The sequence below is a fragment of the Sphaerodactylus townsendi genome, unplaced genomic scaffold (genome assembly GCF_021028975.2).
Source record: "Sphaerodactylus townsendi isolate TG3544 unplaced genomic scaffold, MPM_Stown_v2.3 scaffold_23, whole genome shotgun sequence".
In the NCBI taxonomy this organism is placed as follows: Eukaryota; Metazoa; Chordata; class Lepidosauria; order Squamata; family Sphaerodactylidae; genus Sphaerodactylus; species Sphaerodactylus townsendi.
In genome coordinates this window covers 928,481-951,710 of record NW_025950396.1, presented here as the reverse complement: position 1 = coordinate 951,710, position 23,230 = coordinate 928,481, and the positions used below count along the sequence as shown (strand labels likewise).

Genomic DNA, 23,230 nt, shown 5'->3' with positions numbered 1-23,230 from the left:
ACACTCAATGTTCTTTGAAACCAATAGTAACCTCTGCTGGAAGGCTCAGTTTTGCTCTTCCCAATAATCTTTCTTTACAGGCAACTTCGATACAAACCAGACCAATTGTTTATAAAAGCTCTTCAGACACTGACGTATTTAAAAATATTTCTTGACAAGCCCCAACAGAGGCGTAGCTGGGCCAGACTGCGATCGGTGCGCATTCTGAGTTTTCTGCCAACCCCCACCCCTGCCCTTACCAGTGCAGGCTGGAGAAGCGGCTGTTCCCTTCAGGCTGAAAATGGCCTGGTGGGAACTACACTTCCCAGGAGACCCTGGGGCTCGCAAGGTCTCCTGGGAAGTGTGGCTCCTACCAGGCTGTTTTCAGCCTGAAGGGAACAGGCCACTTTTCCAGCCTGAACTGTTCCATGAAGGTAAGTGGGGAGGGGTGTGCGTACCGCAGGGGTGGGAGGGGGGTGCCGCGAGGGAATTCCCCTCGGCGTGCGGCCAGTGCAACGCGCGCCCTCCAGCCCCCTGGTAGCTCTGCCTCTGAGCCCCAAGCAAGTTAGATCTTCTGGTGCAAACCCACTTCAGGACAATGATCCAAAAATACAAATCGTTTTAATGCATTTACCCCTTTCCTACAAAGCTGGAGGAAAAATGTGCCCTTAATAGCAACGAGACCACTTGACAGAATTCACGAAGAAGTCCTCGGAATCCTTATGCTGGACAGCCTGAAGGGCACACGCACAAACCAAGTTCATCTCCCAGTCTGCAGACTGTCCACAGGAAGTGCTTTCACTTCATCCACACGGCTCTTGTGTATCTGGAAGGCAGGAGTCACCCAATGGCCACAGGAACACTGCTCGCCATGCCAGTGGAAGGAGCCCAGCTTTGAGGAGCATTTGGGGCACAGAAGCTGCAGGAGAACACAACCAGATATAAGGCAGAAGCAAAACCTTCTTCACCTGTCAACTGCCTCAGCCCACGGGGACAGGAAATTCAGAACAAAACCCTCAAAGCTGAAGATAGGGAACCAAAGCTGGTCAAGATTAGTTCGAGTCACCTGCCTTCCTTGGCCCATAACCCATATTGTGAGCATCACAAAACCATGTTCGCTCAGCTCCTTTCCATCTTTGCCCATTGTCTGTTCAGGCCTGGCTTCTCAATTCCACTCTCAGCCAGTATGGTGTCGTGGTTGAGAGAGGCAGACTCTAATCTGGAAAACCGAGTTTGATTCCCCACTTCTCCACATGAGTGGCAGACATTAAGCTGGTGAACCAGGTTTGTTTCCCTACTCCTCTATCTGAAGCCTGCTGGGTGACCTTGGGCTAGTCACAGTTCTCTCACAACTCTCTCCGCCTCATCTACCTCACAAGGGGAGGGAAAGGAGTTTGTAAGCCACTTTGAATCTCCTTACAGGAGGGAAAGGTGGGGTATAAATCCAAACCTCCTCCTTCTCTATAGCCAGCCAGACCCTTGACACCCCCCCGGCGCACCTTCCTTCAAAAAGCAAACATCCTCTCCTATGCGCACACCATGCAAGACTTCTTCACTCCCCAGTGTACCCACTTTCAAGCCCACCATCCCCTACGTGTGTCCCTCAGCCCAATACTACAGATTGCTCTGTCTCTAATTTTTCCTACCTTCTAGGTCCTCTCCACAAAGTCAACCATTTTTAGCCTCAGACCACTGTTTTCATCTACACTCATCAAGAACACACAGAATTGCTCGAAATTTTTTCCAAGTCAACCTGGCTTTTTGTGTCTCAGACAAGTTGCGCTGTTTCTGAACGTTCCGTGTCATCGCCGCAGCTCAATCAAAGCCACACGTGCTCATAGGCGGGCAACGGTTTCTCACACGTTTAGCCACTTGCCCATCAGTATTGTGACCACTCATGACATCTAGAAGCTTGAGAGGAACCCTTCATCGTCAACAGAACACTCTGAAGGAGCCTTTCTGTTCCACCAGGGCTGAGCCAGGGTACAGCTGGCCTTCTGCCCCAAGACAGATTTCCTCATTTAGCCTGGAACAGTCGAGCCTGACACAAAGCAAGGCCCCATCCTCAGACTGCAAAAAAACAGCCATGAAGGGAGAGAAAGCGAAGGGAGAGTGGTGTAGTGGTCAAAAGCAGGTGTACTCTAATCTGGAGGAACCGGGTTTGATTCCCCGCTCTGCCACTTGAGCTGTGGAGGCTTATCTGGGGAATTCAGATTAGCCTGTGCACTCCAACACACGCCAGCTGGGTGACCTTGGGCTAGTCACAGTTCTTCAGAGCTCTCTCAGCCCCACCTACCTCACAGGGTGTTTGTTGTGAGGGGGGAAGGGAACGGAGTTTGTAAGCCCCTTTGAGTCTCCTACAGGAGGCAGAAGCAGAGGCAGCTGTTGCAGAAGCAAAGGAGGAGTGCTTGTATTGCAGCAAGACTCTTCTTCTTCCATTATCCAAGAGATACACACACGCTCCCTTGATCCTCTTGCAGTAGCCGAGTACAATATTTGTAAACCCGGCTCTTTCCGTGGGCAGAAAACCAACAAAGCCCACCCTTATGGTTCAGACTTCAAAACCAAAGAACTGCCCAGGCCGCCCTCCAAATGTCACCTGTGCAACCATTTCTCTCACCTGCCCTTCCAGCACTCCTAGCAGGGCCGGCTCCATCCACTGTACCGGCTCAACAAAGTAAGAAGTGCAAGTAGATGGACCCCCACGTTGAAAAGAGGCCGGGTCCGGGAGTCTCTTGTGCACAAAAGCAGCTGGCCCCTTGCCTTCAGTGTGAGTCAGAATGCTTGAACTCTGAAAGAGAAGGCGCCTATCCTCCAGGAAGAAAGCAACACAAACATAGGAAAAGGTATTACCTACAACAGGAGAATGATTTGTGAAGATACTGAAATGGCTAAGCTCACTTCTTTGATTAGAGAACAGAACTCATCTAACAACCCAATCCTGGGGGAGGGGGGCTGAAGGGAGCTGTGAGGGTGGCACAGCCCCAGGCCAGTGGAACCCCCCCCCCCCCCCGAGAACTTACCCTGCGGGAGTGGCAAATCTATTATATTGCTGACAAAATATCATTGTATAAAAATTCCACCACTTTCTCCAAAGGAGTGCACACTCTGGTCACAAGACTGGATCTCCTCACTATTAGACAGGTCAGGTTTATGGAGGTCCATACCTGCATTTCCTGCACTTATATAGAGGTTCATAGGTTGGAGTTCGATGACCAGTGTTTGGATCGGCTGCAAAAACGTCTCGCGGCAGGTTTTGTAGCTCTAAAAAGAGGAAGCGCTTCTGAATTTATGAACACGTGGACAAGCCTCATGGACGATTTGAAAACACCCTGCTTTTGATACATATGCCACGGAGGAGCTGCTGCATCTGACACAAGAGCCTTAATTTTACAGTTCGCTGGATAACAGTTTCAAATAGTGTCGTCAACCATATTTTATTCCTTCAGGGAACTTATATGCCATGAAGCTTAAGGGCACATAACGCACACGACTACTAGAAAATGGATTACAAAAGTGTGGCATTTACACATTTATCTCAATAAAAGGATCTTGGCATAATCCAAAATGATTAACACTAACTAAAAAGTAGAAGTTTTGTACAAATAAACACAAGACATCCTTCTTACTAATTTCTGTAAATGGGTCATTTTTTCAGCAAAGGCAAAACTGAGGACATTAATTTTATTTCATTCTAGAGGGCAGCACTCCAGCACAGCCTTCAGAATCCTCTGGGCCATGGGTCTGCAACCTGCAGCTCTCCAGTTGTTCATGGACTACAAATCCCAATTGGCCATGCTGGCAGGGGCTAATGGGAATTGTAGTCCATGAACATCTGGAGAGCCGCAGGTGTCTGGACAAAGCCACTCAGGCAATGAGATTGCTCTCTTGTGGTCCAGGTTAACATGTCAAGGTTCATGCTCTTGGAAAGAAGTTGATAGTAATATGTGTCTACATCTGTAGAACGCAAGCTTCACCCACTAACAGACATCAATAAGCAGGAATGCTTTAAGAATCTCAGATTAAGCTCTGGAAGAATCACTCTGCTGTGGAAAGTATTTTATGTATTTTAATTAATTTATATATGTGATGTTTTAAATTTTTATGTTGTTGGAAACCGCCCTGAGCCTTCGGGGAGGGCGGTATATAAATATAATAAATAAATAAATAAATAAATAAATAAAGTCAGGGGTGACTTTGGACCAGCCACTCTTTCTCGGCCTAGCGCACCTCGCAGGTTGGTGGATGTTGTGAGGATAAACGGCAGGAAGGGAAAATGTTTGCAAGATGCTTTGGGCCCCCACTAGGGAAAAAATGGAGCACGTGTATCCAAATAAATAATGACATACATACTTTGATTTTTTAAAAATGCGTATGTGTCTGCCGTCAAGGCACAGCTGACTAATGGAGACTCCACTATGGTTTTCAGTGCAAGAGATGTTCTGAGATGGTTTGCCATGGCCTGCCTCTAATAATAAATTATAATAAATGCTGTTCATTAAGTACCTAATTTTTTAATGCTAATTTCATCTGGACTTGTAATTGCCAGAACACTGCAAGAAAAAGGAATAGCTTCAGAAAGGAGCACTTTACCTGTCCCCATCTTTTTGTCAGGTATGACTGAAGTGTCACTTCTACTGTTCTCAAATGATGAAGAAGGAGGAGGAGGAGGAGTTTGGATTTATATCCCCCCTTTCTCTCCTGCAGGAGACTCAAAGGAGCTCACAGTCTCCTTGCCCTTCCCCACTCACAACAAACACCCTGTGAGGTAGGTGCGGCTGAGAGAGCTCAGAAGAATTGTGACTAGCCCAAGGTCACCCAGCTGGCGTGTGTGGGAGTGCACAGGCTAATCTGAATTCCCCAGATAAGCCTCCACAGCTCAGGTGGCAGAGCGGGGAATCAACCAAACCCGGTTCCTCCAGATTAGAATGCACCTGCTCTTAACCACTACGCCACTGCTGCTCCTATTTTTCAACTTTAAAAATTCGAGGCAATGTTTGCAATAGAAAAAGGTCTAATTTTTAGTTGGTTTCTCCTTATTTAAACTCTTTATTTCAGGGCTCTTTTAAGTCTTTTAAAGCGAAACCAAACCTTATAAATTAAATATAACACTACCTGGGCTTTTCATCTTCTTAACCTTTCAAATGCTTGGATACTGTGATTTTAGTTGCTGCACTCTACAGAGGTTCCTAAATACCAACTTTCGTTACAATCAATTCAAATGTTTTAGGAACTGGGAACATCCTTCCTCCCGCTTACCAGGGTATTTCTCTGTAACCTTCTGCAAACGATACAGTTTGTAAAGGACGCTGGTGACATCGACTTTGCAGCCCATTTTTTCATAGAGTTTCAGTTGCCACTCAAAACCTTCATTCATCCTGGAATTAAACAAAAACAAATGCTTTCACTCACAGAGGATGCATACATGACCCTTATGAAGAACGGAAACAAACTTTACCGGGGGTGGGGGAACATACTTGGCTTCTGGTCTAAGCGCCCGGACAAAGGCATCGGCCTCTTCAAAAGAGAGATTATTCGCTTTCATTAAATAAGCAGTCACAACCGCAACGCTCCGGCTGACCCCAGCATGACTGAAAGACAAGAAGGCAACTGTTAGAATGTGGTGACAAAGATTTCTTTTCATGTCTGATTTTCTCTTTAAGGAAAAAACCTACTTTTGATCACGTGTTTGGAGAGGACTGATTAGCAGAATATAAAAGACACATCACCAGTCCGAGAAGCATTACTGACCATTACTTTTTCCTTCAAAATATGTATCAAGATGCTCTCCATAAGTGATGAGGCATAGATACATGTACATTGAATATCAAAAGAGTTCCTGTTATCCCGTCACCCAACTTTGCCTTCCTAACACAGAAAGAACTTCTCTCTGCAAGTCTCAGTGAAACAAAGAGGATGATGATTTTGTACGACTGGGATTTCTTCAAACCACATAGCACTGCATACAAAAATCAGAATATAGAAGGCCATCGATCCACCTAGTTCAGCATTGTTTGTAACAGAGGTCCACAAGGAAGCTCTGGATTGCTTAAAAGCAAGTCATGAAAGCAATGGTCTTCCCTCAAACGTTTGGTCCCTGTTGTGAAACGGGACTGCCAATTTTCTGGAGAAAGAAGTCAGGGTTACATTTCTTTTAAATCAGAACAATTATTTTTAATAACTGATGAATTTCTTGACTAAGATAACTAATAAGAACATAAGAACAAGCCAGCTGGATCAGACCAAAGTCCATCTAGTCCAGCTCTCTGCTACTCGCAGTGGCCCACCAGGTGCCTTTGGGAGCTCACATGTAGGATGTGAACGCAATGGCCTTCTGTGGCTTTTGCTCCCGATCACCTGGTCTGTTAAGGCATTTGCAATCTCAGATCAAGGAGGATCAAGATTGGTAGCCATAAATCCACTTCTCCTCCATAAATCTGTCCAAGCCCCTTTTAAAGCTATCCAGGTTAGTGGCCATCACCACCTCCTGTGGCAGCATATTCCAAACACCAATCACACGTTGCATGAAGAAGTGTTTCCTTTTATTAGTTCTAATTCTTCCCCCCAGCATTTTCAATGAATTCCCCCTGGTTCTAGTATTGTGAGAAAGAGAGAAAAATTTCTCTCTGTCAACATTTTCTACCCCATGCATAATTTTATAGACTTCAATCATATCCCCGCTCAGCCGCCTCCTCTCCAAACTAAAGAGTCCCAAACGCTGCAGCCTCTCCTCATAGGGAAGGTGCTCCAGTCCCTCAATCATCCTTGTTGCCCTTCTCTGCACTTTTTCTATCTCCTCAATATCCTTTTTAAGATGCAGCGACCAGAACTGGACACAGTACTCCAAGTGCGGTCGCACCACTGCTTTATATAAGGGCATGACAATCTTTGCAGTTTTATTATCAGTTCCTTTTCTAATGATCCCCAGCATAGAGTTTGCCTTTTTTACAGCTGCCATGCATTGAGTTGACATTCCCATGGAACTATCAACTAAGACGCCTAAATCCCTTTCCTGGTCTGTGACTGATAGCACTGACCCCTGTAGCGTGTATGTGAAGTTTGGATTTTTTGCCCCTATGTGCATCACTTTACATTTTGCTACATTGAACTGCATTTGCCATTTCTGAGCCCACTCACCTAATTTATCAAGGTCCGCTTGGAGCTCTTCGCAATCCTTTGTGGTTCTCACCACCCTACATAATTTGGTATCATCTGCAAACTTGACCACCACGCTACCCACCCCTACTTCCAGGTCATTTATGAATAGGTTAAAGAGCACTGGTCCCAAAACGGATCCTTGGGGGACACCACTCCCGACATCTCTCCATTGTGAGAACTTCCCATTTACACCCACTCTTTGTTTTCTGTTTCTCAACCAGTTTTTAATCCATAGGAGGACTTCCCCTCTTATGCCTTCATTGCTGAGTTTTCTCAACAGTCTCTGGTGAGGAACTTTGTCAAAAGCCTTTTGGAAATCCAAGTAGACAATGTCCACCGGTTCACCCCTGTCCACATGCCTGTTTACACCCTCAAAGAACTCTAGTAAGTTTGTAAGACAGGATTTGCCTCTGCAAAAGCCATGCTGACTCTTTCTCAGCAGGTCTTGCTTTTCTACATGTTTTATAATTTTATCTTTAATGACAGATTCTACTAATTTACCAGGAACAGATGTCAAACTGACTGGCCTGTAATTTCCCGGGTCCCCCCTAGATCCTTTCTTAAAGATTGGTGTGACATTGGCCATCTTCCAGTCTTCAGGGATGGAGCCTGATTTCAGGGATAAGTTGCATATTAAAGTGAGAAGATCAGCAATTTCATGCTTGAGCTCTTTAAGAACTCTTGGGTGAATGCAATCTGGGCCAGGGGATTTGGTAACATTTAGTTTATCAATGGCTGCCAGAACTTCTTCCTTGTCTACCACTATCTTCGCTAGTTCCTCGGATTCGCCTCCTAAGAAGCTTGGTTCAGGTGCAGGAATTTTCCTCACCTCCTCTTGGGTGAAGACAGATGCAAAGAATTCATTCAGCTTCTCTGCAATCTCCCTGCCATCTTTTAGCACACCCTTTGTTCCTTTGATAGTCCTATGTTTATCTACTTCATTTACACTCTGCTTTTCTCCCAATGGGGCCCCCCAAAATCTTTTAGTTGCTTGTTCTAGCACCATGTTTCCATATAGCATTCATTTCCAGCATGGCATTGTGGTTAGGAGCAGCGGGTCTGAAACCCCACTCCTCCACCTGAGAGGCAGACTCTTATCTGGTGAACCAGGTTTGTTTAACCTACTCCTCTACATGAAGCCTGCTGGGTAACCTTAGGGTAGTCACAGTTCTCTCAGAGCTGTCTCAGCCACATCGACCTCACAAGGTGCTTGATGTGGGGATGGGAAGGTGATTACAAGCCACTCCCAGACTCCTTAAGGTAGAGAAAGCAGAGTATAAAAACCAGCTCTTCTTTCTGTCATTCCTGCCATACTGGCTGCCAGATGTCTTTGGCTCACAGTGCTTCGTTTTTACCCAATGTTGGTGTGTTCACATTTGGTGGTTTTATCTGGTCTGGATGATTTCCAGTGTGGGCTGATTCCCTTGAACTGGAGTGCAACCATCCCCCAAAACGAATAAACCCACATAATATCAGAGGGTGGCAGCTGCAAATCCCTTCCTCTGTGGGCATGCGCACAAACCTAAGCCTGCCAACTTTCAAGCAGGAGCTAACAGTCTCCTAGGACCACAAGTGATCTCCAGACTACATGGGCCAGTTTCCTTGGAGGAAAATGTCAGCTTTGGAAAGAGATCTGTGGGGCAGCACATCCCTACTGAACTCCATCTCCAGACACTAACTCAAGGACCCCCAGCCTGGAGTTGGCAACCCAGCTGACCAAGGCACCGGCCGCTCACCAGCGCACCAGGACGGCCCCGCCCCCGTCCCGCGCGCGGGTGATGAACGCGGCGCATGCGTCCAGGTGGCTCAGCAGGTCGCTCTGTGGCTCGTCCAGCAGCTGGACGTGCAGCACGTCCTCTGGTCCGGCTTCCGCGCCCCCGGGCGCCTCCGAGTCCACCGACAACAACGCCGTCACCTCGCCCTTCCCGGCCTCCGATAGGCCCCAGCCCAAGTAGAGGCCTGGAAGCACTGGCACCATAGCAACGGCCCGAGCTGACCCTCCACGGCCGCCGTCGCGCCAGAAGTGTGGTACGAGCCTCCTCTCGCCGCGCAGCCCGATGCCGCCTCTGTGAAAGGCGTGGCGAGGAGACGCTCCTCCCACTCCGCGCTTTCCGTGCCCTAAGAGAACTGGTAACTTTGTTTGCGACTGTACTTCCGGTATCAAATTTGCCCATTTAGAAATGGCGAGCGTTCCCAAGAGAGAGTAGTGGTGGTGGTTGGGGGGAGGGGACGGGGGAGGGGACGGGGGGAGGGGAGGTAGTAGTGCCTAGATTTCAGACTCTGGGCTTTTCCCCACTTAAAAAATGGGAGTAGAGTCAAACGGCTGTGGGAAAAACCGGGACCTTTTGAGTGCAGGTTCATGTCCCCCTTCAGCTTCTACCCCGCAGCCAATCATCAGTCAGCAGCCACCAGGATTCCCCACACTACACGTGCGTTCAGCTCAGGGGTCATCCTGATTGACGGCTGCTGCTGCTGATGGGCGGGACTTTTGTTACTTTTCCCCTGTAGGATCCACTTTTGCACGATCTTGTACAGACTGTAGCCACGTCTCCACAAATCAACGTCATTCTCAGAGCTCTCTCCTCGTTCCTTCTCCTCCCTGCTCCTCTTGCTTTTTTATCCAAGCCCCTCTGCTGCCGCTTGGTGAGTGCAGCCCGCTCGCCAGCTTACATCCTGCCTACACACGAGTCACTCTGCCCCCTCCATTCGCCTGTAAATGATTGCTGCTTCTGTCTGCACGTCTGCACGATGTGGATTTCTCCTTCACGGAAACAGCCCACTGCTTCCTGATTGGGGAAAAGGCTCCAGGTCACTTGCAGGGGCGGGAACCTCAAACCCGGAGTCACCCCCGGAGTTCCCCACCGCTCCCTGCTCCACGCACAGTTTTTAAAAAACTCCATGTAGCAACAAAAATGACACGCGCTGAGGGGGTGGGAGAGCACCAGATTCGGGGCAGCTGCGCTGTGGCCACTCGTGCGGTGAAGAGCGCTGAGGAACCCCGGGTCATTTGGGGAGATTAGCCCGCTACATACAGCGAGTGGGGAAAGCCCCTCTGGCCCTTTCCACCCATGCAGAATAATGCACTTTCAATCCACTTTGCAGCTGGATTTTACTGTGCTGAATAGCAAAATGCACTTGCAAACAGTTGTTAAAGTCAGGGGCATAACGAGGCAAACTGTAGCCCTGGGAAAAACCTGAGTTGAATCCCTGCCCCCCCCCCCCCCAATGGGCGGCCACTCCACCAGGACCAATTTGTTTTGCACCAGGACATTGGTGCATGCTGGGGGTGCAATTTTAGACATATCAGCACCAAAATTTCAGCATAACATCAGGAGACTGTCCTTATACTACCCCCCAAGTTTGGTGAGGTTTGGTTCAGGGAGTCCAAAGTTATGGACTCCCAAAGGGGATGCCCCATCCCCCATTGTTTCCAATGGGAGCTAATAGGAGATGGGGGCTACAGTTTTGAGGGTCCATAACTTTGGCCCCCCTGAACCAAACTGCACCAAACCTGGGGGGTACAATCAGGGCAGTCTCCTGATGAGACCCTGAAAGTTTTGAGACTGTGCCTTCAGAAATGTGCCCTCCCCCCAGCCTGCAACCCCCATGGACAGCAATACAGAAAACTCAATGCAGAACAAAGATTCTTGGGCAAATTTCTGGGATGTTCCTGCAGGGGGTGCAATTTTGGATGTATCGGCACCAAAATTTCAGGGCATCATCTGGAAACTGTCCTGATGGGACCCCCCCCCAAGTTTGCTGCACTTTGGTTTAGGGGGTCCAAAGTTATGGACCCTCAAAGGGGGTGCCCCATCCCCCATTCTTTGCTAAGGCTACCCTTTTGAGCAGAATGTAGCTTTGTGCGCCACTTTATGATATGAATAATTATCAGCTAAAGGCCAGCCTTTTTGCCTCAGAAATCACTAAACATAAGAGAGCTTTACTTAAACTGAGAGAGAAACAGACTATATACACAAACAACGTGTCACTTATATACAGATACATTCACAGTTCATCCTTTGGTTACAATTTCAAAGTCTACATAATATTAAACATTTCAGTCAGAGGCTATTTTACATGGCGTTGGTTAACAGAATACACTTTTCCTCAGGCTTTCCCCAACTGTTTCCAGCTGTCACCTGTAGAATGTTTGTAGAGTTCTCCCAGAATTCCCTGCTGCTGCATGCAAGCAAGGCTGTAAAATCCTTGTATATACAACCCCACTATCATCTTTCCGTGGAACAGTGTATAATTCCATTGCAGTCAATGAACTTTTTAAAAGGGTAGCTGCTTAGGGTTGTACTGTAACAGATTGTTTTGGATTTTCCAGGTCGGATGCTGATCTACTGTAGTTGATCATTCCTCCTGCACCTTTTGCAGGAGCTTGACAGGCAGACATTTGCCAGGTGGTGCTTTTCCCAGCAGCCTTTGCACCAAGATCTGCTTCACTTGCTAAATTCCTGCTGAATCTCAACCCAAAATGTCCCTATTACCTTTTATTAAGGCCAACAAAAATAACACAACACACTGAGCAAGTATTTAAGAAATCTCCATCGGGATGGTTGTTCTAACAAAAGGGCAAGGGGAGAAACAGAGCTTCAGAACCAATGGGAGACCAGAAGGGGAAAAGCTGATTGGTTGCTATCTGTTTTTTGTAAACAGTTTAAATACTGGAACTGAGGACAAGAATCGTCAGTTCCAGCACCCTATACCTAGGGTGACATAAATCAATAAAGTTCTTCTTTTTTAAGCTGCTTTGTTTGAGTGCGTTCAGCCTTACAATTATGCCCCACTGAAGTCCCTGTCTTCCTCAGGCCCTATGCCCAAATCTTCAGGATTTTGCAAACCTCGAGCTGGCAGCTCTATGCTGGTGGCGGAGTAGGGGTGGGGGAACCCTACCAATCTGCCATTAAGTTCAGAGTCTAAGTACACATATTTTCCTTGCTTCTCCCGGGGATCTTGGCAATCAGCCATGTTCTGTGAGTTCCATGCTGAGAATAACTCAATTTTAGATGCTCGAGGGCCGATTTGGAGCAGAACTGCAGTATGTGGGAACAGGGACGAGGCATAGGATGCAAATTGACCTTAAAGTAATGTTTCCTTTCTGTGTCTTGTGGACATACATATTCCAGATTCTCTGTGAGTCTGAGGACTAGAAACTTAAGTCCAAAACCATGCACGACCCAGCAAAACCCAAACAACTACAACAGCATCAGAGTATATTATACTATTTTGTTGTATAAAGACAAAAGGGTTCTAGTGTTTAAATTGTTGGCAGCATCAGACTTTAAGATCATGAATGGCATCTTGAATGGTTGAGTTTTGGCCCGTGACTTCCACTGCACCTGGACAGAATTTTTTTTTTTCTGTAGCATTAGCCATTAATTAATTGATGGCTGCCCTTGCTTGATGTTTCCAGATAACACCAAAAAAATCTTTACCTCTCTGAACCCTGGAGACTTGGCAGGAAGAGTAGTTCATGGTTTCTCTTCTGCAGTTTCTCGGAACCGCCTTTTCATTTCCTTCGACACCTGTTCCTTCAGCCAACAGTTCTGTTTCCTGAATTTGTTTGCAAGCTCCCCAAATAAACCGGGTGGTGTCTCGGTTTCGTCCACACTGCCGCAGTCATTTCTTTCAAATGATGGACATCTTTACTGGTTAATTCTGGTCTCTGTTCCGAAGAAGTTATTCAAATTCCTGTGTAAATGTCTGGAGGAAACAATGCATTTAACTAAATTATCAGCTCTCTGGGTTTTTTGCTCCTTTTCTGTGTTGTTTGTTTTCATAGGTAAGCTTGATCCTAAAAAATACTGAAAGCATCCTTTTTTTCCTTTGAACAATGCCATAAATCCAATTTTCCATATTACTTTATTTAGGTATTTATGTACTTTGGGACCCACCATCATGGCTTACAACTTTCTTCTCTCCTTCACTTTCTCAGTGGTGGGATCCAAACATTTTAATAACAGGTTCCAATGGTGGTGGGATTCAAACAGTGGTGCCGCCGCACACACACACCTCTAGTTCCTATTGGGCAGGGAAGTTGCTCTAGTAACCCCTTCTCGGTACTCAGAAAAAATTAGTAACCACTTCTAGAGAAGTGCTGAGAACTGGTTGGATCCCACCTCTGCTTTAGCTTCACAACAAGCACCCTGTGAGGTAGGTTAGGCTGAGTTTGTGTGCCTGGTCCCAAACTTCTAAGGCAAATTGGGAATTCATCCTGGCCTCCCCAATCCTGGGAGGGTGGGGGGTGTCACTCTACTGTTCTCACTTGACAGTTGGTGGCCTGAAGGTATCCTTTCCTTTCATGCTCAAATCCAGTCATCCACTTCTGAGCCTATGACGTAACAAACAGGATTTTTTTTTCTAAATCAAGCATCAAAGTCTGGTTGTTTGGCAGAAGTTGCCTGTCCATTTGAGGTCTACAGTGGAACCTCGGTTTTTGTTGGTAATCCGGCCGAAAAGAATCAATGAAAACCGAAACTGATGAAAACCAAGGTAAACTTTTCCTTAGGAATCAATGTAAATCCAATTAATCCGTTCTAGGCACTCCAAAAACCATACCAAAAACACATTTTGGGTGAATAAACATGGTGTTTAATGCTGAAAACAGTAACAAACAATAACACTAGGACCAGCTTCAGAGCCAGTGGACCAATGTCGCACCAGAAAGCTGTCCCAAGAGGTCTGTTTCTGACGCCTCTTTAAGATTTGTCTGAAATGGGGCAAGACATTGTCATTAAACAAGTTGCAGACAGCCTGCAACAGCTTTGTCCGGGTGATTTTTCTCCACAAACCCCTGCACCTTACTGCAAAGCGATGAAAACCGAGGCAAATCAATGAACACCGAGACAAATTTTTCACTGAAAAAAATCGATGAAAACTGAAGGCAATGAAAACTGAGTTTCCACTGTATGTTCCTGCAGATGGCAGCTCTGGGTAGATATAAAGTAGTGGCGGGATTCAATTAATTTAGCTACTGGTTCAGGCTCCCCCTGCAGCGCACGCACCCCCCACCCCCCCGCAGTGCGCCCCCCGTCGCCGCCCACATATCTGGTTGCTGTGGAGGAACGTGGCTGGGCCACACAGCTTCATTATGGAACACTTCAGAATATACGTCACTGCTACTTTTCCCTATAGCATTTCTTAGCATTTGGGCAAAGTTTCATTTTGGCTCTCCCTCCCCTGGGATGGCAGGATTCAGCCGGTTTGGCGAACTCAGCCAAACCTTAGCTATCGATTCTGCTGAACCAGTGCGAACCGCCTGAATCCCACCTCTGATATAAAGTTGGTGACTCCTGGATTCTTCTGACTGAGGTTTGAAGGCACCAGGAACCCATCAAAGATATCATGTTAGGAATCACAGCTGAACCTTCTCATAAACTAAGCCAAAGCTAGTTTCTGGTCCTTAGTTTCTTATTCAACGGGGCAAAGACACAGCTTCATTATGGAACACTTCAGAATATACGTCACTGCTACTTTTCCCTATAGCATTTCTTAGCATTTGGGCAAAGTTTCATTTTGGCACCAGGAAGTCTCAAGTAAGATGGCTGACACCGATTCTATTACAAAATACATTTACACACACTGTTAGCCACATTTCACAATCGCCTTACAGCAGTGAGTGACAGTGGTTAGAATGTCAAGATAAGAACTAGCCAGTCCAAGGTTCAAATTTCCCCTTGTCTTGAAACTCTCTCTCTCCCTGTGATGGAGGTTGTACAAATCAAATGAGGGAAAGATGCATGCCACATTGAGTTTTCCAGAGAGGGGGTGGGTGGGAAATAATGTAGTTACTGTAACAAACAACCCTCTCTGGTAGGGAAGTATTATTTTTCACCTATAGGAGTCAGCATGGTGTAGGGGTTAAGAGGGCAGACTCTGATCTGGAGAACTGGGTTTGATTCCCCACTCTTCCACATGAAGCCTGCTGGGTGACCTTGGGCCAGTCACAGTTCTCTCAGAACTCTCTCAGCTCGTGTGGAGGCAGACAATGGCAAACCACATCTCTTGCCTTGAAAATCCTACAGGGTGGCCATAAATCAGCTTTGACTTGAGGCCAAAATCGCACATATACAATGTGATAAGGGGGACCTGACAGAATGGTGATTAACCTCAGGTCACAAAACATCCTCAACTATGTTCTAAAAAGTGGTGGTTGTGTCTTTCATCATAAAGGACACTTGATGTTCTATTTCTGGAGGATTGACTGATACACCTACTAATCTAATAAAGGCAGATGTGAGACTTGAGCAGGGGAATTTGGGTGCATGCCAGTGGACTTAACTTGCAAACAGCGGCAGAGCGCATTCACTGAAGAGGCGCACGTGTAGAGAGATTCCACAACAAAAGTGCCTTAAGTATAGGGTAGACCAGTGATGGCGAACCTTTTCGAGACCGAGTGCCCAAACTGCAACCCAAAACCCACTTATTTATTGCAAAGTGACAACACGGCAATTTATCCTGAGGTTTTAGTTTAGGGGAAATGGTTGGCTCCGAGGTGCACGTTACTCAGGAGTAAGCTTGATGAAGCAACCGTGCAACGCTTCAAATGGGTGAATCACAACCCTAAGAGGATTTACTCAGAAGCAAGCCCCATTGCCAGCAACCGAGCTTACTCCCAGGTAAAGGATCGTGCCCAGGCCAGCCGAGATATGTGTGTGTGGGGTATGATTTTCCACTCCCCCCCCACATGATGAACTCTGGGTGCGCGTGCCCATAGATAGGGCTCTGAGTTCCACCTCTGGCCAGAGGTTCGCCACCACTGGGATAGACCATATCAACAGAGCGGAATAGTCCTTAGAGCGTCAGCCCAGCATCTGGGGCGAGTTGAAAGTTCCAACCTCTTGGCCTGGCCTACCTCGCAGGGCTATTGTGCACTTTAAATCCAGAAGGGCGCATCACGCATGCCACCAATGCGTGGTGAATTACCCCTTATGCACAGAACAAATACTTCTCCGGCGAGCCTCCGGAGCCTTATCAGCGCTTCCACGCGCCTGGCTCGGGCAAGATAAGGCCGCCCAATGGCGGGCCCGCATTCCCTTTAAGCGCCCCGGGGTTGACTACCTCGCAGGGGAGGAGGCGTGGTCCCCTGGGCCGGCTCCGTTTATAAACTCAGCCCCGGGGCTGCTCCCAAGGAAATGCTGGCTGGCTGCCGCTGTTGCTGGTGAGTGCGCCCCTGGCGAGGTTGGGGTTGGCCGGGTGTGCTCCCTCGCCGCTTTGCCTGCGCTGCGGGGCAGGGACCTCGGGCGGGCGGGCGCGCGCTGCAGTGGCTGCAAAGGAGGCGGCGATCCGAAGCTGTCGCCGCCACTTGGCCCTGCAGATAGGAGACGTTTTGGGGAAACTGTCGACCTGGGACCGGCCAGAGATTGAAGGAGGTGGGGGGTGTCTGGATTGGAGTGGGCCGGGGGTGTAGGATGCCCCTTTTGATTGCTGCTCCTTGTAAGGAGAAGGAAAAACACCCCGACCAAGAAACTCCGTCCTGCCAGTGGGAAACTGGACTAGCATCTGCCCCCCCTTTAGGACTGTGGATTAATGTGGAGGAACGCTTTAAAAAAACAACAACGCGATTCTTGACTCTCCATCCCAACCCCCCCCCCCTCCGTCCAAAGTGGTACAGTCCTTGCTACTTCATTTTGCCCCATTCTGCAGCATGCATCTCTACCGGTAGAACCCTTTGGGACCCATTCAGTGCCCTGCAAGGGATGTTCGCTTTCCTTCTGGGCAGCCCTCATTCATCGCCCAGGGATATCTGATCTTTTTTCCTGCGTGTTGTGTGTGTGATGGATGGGCAGCTATTTGACACTCTGGCCTGGAGATTGAAGCTAAAGGAGCTTTAAGACACTTTAAAGTTCCTTTCGTTTATTGTGGCAGAAAACATGTGGATTTTTGGTAATCGGGTGTATAATGTGACCCTCAGTTGTGCGCCCAAACGGTGTGTGTGTGAATATGGCATGCCCTGCAGAAATACATGATATTTCTCTACAGAAATCAAAAGCACACCAGGTATGTATTAGGGACCCATCAGTGACTCTAACTAATAACATCTAGCAACCTTAATATGGCTAACAAAAGGAAGACTTCTGTCCAGTCCTGGCTAATACTATTCTATTGAGCCTTTGCATATGACTGCATTTTCACCAATCTAGTTTTTCTTTATTAGCTGTCCGAATTGAGAGTTTTAATTGTGGTCTTTTAGACTTTTTTTAAATTGCTCTTTTCTTTTTAACCTTGTAAGCTGCCTTCAGTTTTACAAGGTAGAAAGGTGGCTAATAAATGCTTAAAATAAATAAGTCAAATCCAGACATTTCACCCACGAGCCTGTTTTGTGAGTTTCCTTTGTTGAATAACAGTGACTTTCAAGTTGACAGCGGCGTGTTGGAAGTGTGAAATGTTCTCCCTTGACTTTCTGAATTTTGCCATTTTTATGTTGATTTTTAAAAAATATGTGGAGTCTGCTTTGTTCACAGGCAGCAAAGGGGCATTGTTGATGGATGGTTGTGTACATCACGCTGGATAAGCAAGTGGGCAAGCCTTTGATGGCACAGCTGTTGTTGTTGGGTCCTGTAACAGTGCAGCAGAGTTGGCATTTGGGTTTATTTAATGGTCTAGGTCAGAGGTGTCCAATTCTGGTGCTTCAGATGTTCAGAGTTGGACGCCCCTGGTCTAGGTCCTAGACCAGTGATGGCGAACCTTTTTGAGACCGAGTGCCCAATTTGCAACCCAAAACCCACTTATTTATCGCAAAGTGCCAACACGGCAATTGAACCTGAATACTTAAGTTTTAGTTTTTTTAAAAAATGGTTGGCTCAGAAGCATGCGTTACTCGGGAGTAAGCTTGGTGGTAGTCAGTGGCTTTGCTTTGAAGCAACCGTGCAACTCTTCCAACGGGTGAATTATGACCCTAGGAGGGTTTACTCAGAAGCAAGCCCCATTGCCAGCAACGGAGCTTACTCCCAGGTGAAGGATCGTGCTTTAGTTCTTCGCATGAAAACCAGTGGGGTTTAACAGTGCTTAACGGGGTTACCTACACTGCTTTCCCAAAACTAGGTCTTAGGTTTAATGCTAATAATCTGGCCCAGCGGCCCAGGCCAGCCTAGATGTGGGGGGGGGGGCACTCTGTTTGCACGTGCCCACAGAGAGGGTTCTGAGTGCCACCTATGGCACCTGTGCCATAGGTTCGCCACCACTGTCCTAGACCATTGTTGCTTTTAGATATGGGGACTGCCTGGGCATTCAGGCTGTGAAGGACATGGAGGGTCCTCAGGATCATAATTTCGATAAATTTATTCCTGGGTCCTGCACATATGAGGCTATTTAGAACATTGTGTGAGAGAGCCTCCACAACAAGATTCCCACAAATGCAAAGGCGTTGATCTTTTTAAAAATAAATCTTTATTGATATTTTGGATCGTTACATGCGTATGCTATACATCATTATATTCCATCCTCCATATCCTTTTACCCACTTTCCCCCGCCCACCCCTCTTCTTCTTCTCTTCTTTAAATGTGCGGCAGCAGGTTCATTCTTTCTAGTCTTCTTTTCCAGTTTCCTTCTGTGATTCCAATGTCATTTAACCAATCTTTGGATTCGGATCCACAACATATCCTTTTGTTTTTCTTGCCATGTTTGATTTCTTGACATTATCTCAAAAATTTCTAATTGTATTTGTTCCCATATATATTCCATCCGTTTCTGTATCGTCCAGGTTCTTCTATCTTTCCAACCCTATTACCCTGTTTCCCTGAAAATAAGACATCCTCTGAAAATAAGCCGTAGTAATGGTTTTGCTGAAGTGCTAAATATAAAGCATCCCCCGAAAGTAAGATGTAGCAAAGTTTTTGTTTGGAAGCATGCCTGTCGAACAGAACACCAGAGCATGCAGCTGTGGAGCAGAAAAATAAGACATCCCCTGAAAATAAGACATAGCGCATCTTTGGGAGCAAAAATTAATATAAGACACTGTCTTATATTAGGGGAAACACGGTAATGCATGAGCCGCTCTGATCATAAATTTAAATAACATTCTCTTTCTTTTCCCCACCCCCCCCCCCCCCCCCCCCCCCCCCACACCCCCCCCCCCCCCAACCCTCCACCCCCCCCCCCCCCCCCCACCCCCCCTCCCACCCCCCCCCCCCCCCCCCCCCCCCCCCCCCCCCCCCCCCCCCGCCCCGCCCCCCCCCCCCCCCGCCCCCCCCCCCCCCCACCCCCCCCCCCCCCCCCCCCCCCCCCCCCCCACCCCCCCCCCCCCCCACCCCCCCCCCCCCCCACCCCCCCCCCCCCCCACCCCCCCCCCCCCCCACCCCCCCCCCCCCCCACCCCCCCCCCCCCCCACCCCCCCCCCCCCCCACCCCCCCCCCCCCCCACCCCCCCCCCCCCCCACCCCCCCCCCCCCCCACCCCCCCCCCCCCCCACCCCCCCCCCCCCCCACCCCCCCCCCCCCCCACCCCCCCCCCCCCCCACCCCCCCCCCCCCCCACCCCCCCCCCCCCCCACCCCCCCCCCCCCCCACCCCCCCCCCCCCCCACCCCCCCCCCCCCCCACCCCCCCCCCCCCCCACCCCCCCCCCCCCCCACCCCCCCCCCCCCCCACCCCCCCCCCCCCCCACCCCCCCCCCCCCCCACCCCCCCCCCCCCCCACCCCCCCCCCCCCCCACCCCCCCCCCCCCCCACCCCCCCCCCCCCCCACCCCCCCCCCCCCCCACCCCCCCCCCCCCCCACCCCCCCCCCCCCCCACCCCCCCCCCCCCCCACCCCCCCCCCCCCCCACCCCCCCCCCCCCCCACCCCCCCCCCCCCCCACCCCCCCCCCCCCCCACCCCCCCCCCCCCCCACCCCCCCCCCCCCCCACCCCCCCCCCCCCCCACCCCCCCCCCCCCCCACCCCCCCCCCCCCCCACCCCCCCCCCCCCCCACCCCCCCCCCCCCCCACCCCCCCCCCCCCCCACCCCCCCCCCCCCCCACCCCCCCCCCCCCCCACCCCCCCCCCCCCCCACCCCCCCCCCCCCCCACCCCCCCCCCCCCCCACCCCCCCCCCCCCCCACCCCCCCCCCCCCCCACCCCCCCCCCCCCCCACCCCCCCCCCCCCCCACCCCCCCCCCCCCCCACCCCCCCCCCCCCCCACCCCCCCCCCCCCCCACCCCCCCCCCCCCCCACCCCCCCCCCCCCCCACCCCCCCCCCCCCCCACCCCCCCCCCCCCCCACCCCCCCCCCCCCCCACCCCCCCCCCCCCCCACCCCCCCCCCCCCCCACCCCCCCCCCCCCCCACCCCCCCCCCCCCCCACCCCCCCCCCCCCCCACCCCCCCCCCCCCCCACCCCCCCCCCCCCCCACCCCCCCCCCCCCCCACCCCCCCCCCCCCCCACCCCCCCCCCCCCCCACCCCCCCCCCCCCCCACCCCCCCCCCCCCCCACCCCCCCCCCCCCCCACCCCCCCCCCCCCCCACCCCCCCCCCCCCCCACCCCCCCCCCCCCCCACCCCCCCCCCCCCCCACCCCCCCCCCCCCCCACCCCCCCCCCCCCCCACCCCCCCCCCCCCCCACCCCCCCCCCCCCCCACCCCCCCCCCCCCCCACCCCCCCCCCCCCCCACCCCCCCCCCCCCCCACCCCCCCCCCCCCCCACCCCCCCCCCCCCCCACCCCCCCCCCCCCCCACCCCCCCCCCCCCCCACCCCCCCCCCCCCCCACCCCCCCCCCCCCCCACCCCCCCCCCCCCCCACCCCCCCCCCCCCCCACCCCCCCCCCCCCCCACCCCCCCCCCCCCCCACCCCCCCCCCCCCCCACCCCCCCCCCCCCCCACCCCCCCCCCCCCCCACCCCCCCCCCCCCCCACCCCCCCCCCCCCCCACCCCCCCCCCCCCCCACCCCCCCCCCCCCCCACCCCCCCCCCCCCCCACCCCCCCCCCCCCCCACCCCCCCCCCCCCCCACCCCCCCCCCCCCCCACCCCCCCCCCCCCCCACCCCCCCCCCCCCCCACCCCCCCCCCCCCCCACCCCCCCCCCCCCCCACCCCCCCCCCCCCCCACCCCCCCCCCCCCCCACCCCCCCCCCCCCCCACCCCCCCCCCCCCCCACCCCCCCCCCCCCCCACCCCCCCCCCCCCCCACCCCCCCCCCCCCCCACCCCCCCCCCCCCCCACCCCCCCCCCCCCCCACCCCCCCCCCCCCCCACCCCCCCCCCCCCCCACCCCCCCCCCCCCCCACCCCCCCCCCCCCCCACCCCCCCCCCCCCCCACCCCCCCCCCCCCCCACCCCCCCCCCCCCCCACCCCCCCCCCCCCCCACCCCCCCCCCCCCCCACCCCCCCCCCCCCCCACCCCCCCCCCCCCCCACCCCCCCCCCCCCCCACCCCCCCCCCCCCCCACCCCCCCCCCCCCCCACCCCCCCCCCCCCCCACCCCCCCCCCCCCCCACCCCCCCCCCCCCCCACCCCCCCCCCCCCCCACCCCCCCCCCCCCCCACCCCCCCCCCCCCCCACCCCCCCCCCCCCCCACCCCCCCCCCCCCCCACCCCCCCCCCCCCCCACCCCCCCCCCCCCCCACCCCCCCCCCCCCCCACCCCCCCCCCCCCCCACCCCCCCCCCCCCCCACCCCCCCCCCCCCCCACCCCCCCCCCCCCCCACCCCCCCCCCCCCCCACCCCCCCCCCCCCCCACCCCCCCCCCCCCCCACCCCCCCCCCCCCCCACCCCCCCCCCCCCCCACCCCCCCCCCCCCCCACCCCCCCCCCCCCCCACCCCCCCCCCCCCCCACCCCCCCCCCCCCCCACCCCCCCCCCCCCCCACCCCCCCCCCCCCCCACCCCCCCCCCCCCCCACCCCCCCCCCCCCCCACCCCCCCCCCCCCCCACCCCCCCCCCCCCCCACCCCCCCCCCCCCCCACCCCCCCCCCCCCCCACCCCCCCCCCCCCCCACCCCCCCCCCCCCCCACCCCCCCCCCCCCCCACCCCCCCCCCCCCCCACCCCCCCCCCCCCCCACCCCCCCCCCCCCCCACCCCCCCCCCCCCCCACCCCCCCCCCCCCCCACCCCCCCCCCCCCCCACCCCCCCCCCCCCCCACCCCCCCCCCCCCCCACCCCCCCCCCCCCCCACCCCCCCCCCCCCCCACCCCCCCCCCCCCCCACCCCCCCCCCCCCCCACCCCCCCCCCCCCCCACCCCCCCCCCCCCCCACCCCCCCCCCCCCCCACCCCCCCCCCCCCCCACCCCCCCCCCCCCCCACCCCCCCCCCCCCCCACCCCCCCCCCCCCCCACCCCCCCCCCCCCCCACCCCCCCCCCCCCCCACCCCCCCCCCCCCCCACCCCCCCCCCCCCCCACCCCCCCCCCCCCCCACCCCCCCCCCCCCCCACCCCCCCCCCCCCCCACCCCCCCCCCCCCCCACCCCCCCCCCCCCCCACCCCCCCCCCCCCCCACCCCCCCCCCCCCCCACCCCCCCCCCCCCCCACCCCCCCCCCCCCCCACCCCCCCCCCCCCCCACCCCCCCCCCCCCCCACCCCCCCCCCCCCCCACCCCCCCCCCCCCCCACCCCCCCCCCCCCCCACCCCCCCCCCCCCCCACCCCCCCCCCCCCCCACCCCCCCCCCCCCCCACCCCCCCCCCCCCCCACCCCCCCCCCCCCCCACCCCCCCCCCCCCCCACCCCCCCCCCCCCCCACCCCCCCCCCCCCCCACCCCCCCCCCCCCCCACCCCCCCCCCCCCCCACCCCCCCCCCCCCCCACCCCCCCCCCCCCCCACCCCCCCCCCCCCCCACCCCCCCCCCCCCCCACCCCCCCCCCCCCCCACCCCCCCCCCCCCCCACCCCCCCCCCCCCCCACCCCCCCCCCCCCCCACCCCCCCCCCCCCCCACCCCCCCCCCCCCCCACCCCCCCCCCCCCCCACCCCCCCCCCCCCCCACCCCCCCCCCCCCCCACCCCCCCCCCCCCCCACCCCCCCCCCCCCCCACCCCCCCCCCCCCCCACCCCCCCCCCCCCCCACCCCCCCCCCCCCCCACCCCCCCCCCCCCCCACCCCCCCCCCCCCCCACCCCCCCCCCCCCCCACCCCCCCCCCCCCCCACCCCCCCCCCCCCCCACCCCCCCCCCCCCCCACCCCCCCCCCCCCCCACCCCCCCCCCCCCCC

General features: G+C 55.1%; 1 protein-coding gene across 1 annotated transcript; it reads right to left on the bottom strand.

Annotated features, from left to right (window-relative positions):
* Positions 1-410: 410 nt before the first annotated feature.
* On the bottom strand, positions 411-9,215 carry DUSP12 (dual specificity phosphatase 12). The gene is made up of 6 exons (XM_048482801.1): positions 8,874-9,215; positions 5,457-5,570; positions 5,239-5,357; positions 3,147-3,243; positions 2,600-2,786; positions 411-898 (listed from the first exon to the last, which is right to left on the bottom strand). Exons 1-6 carry the CDS (start codon positions 9,113-9,115, stop codon positions 740-742), a joined length of 918 nt encoding a protein of 305 aa, XP_048338758.1. The 5' UTR covers positions 9,116-9,215; the 3' UTR covers positions 411-739.
* Between the last annotated feature and the right edge of the window lie 14,015 nt (positions 9,216-23,230).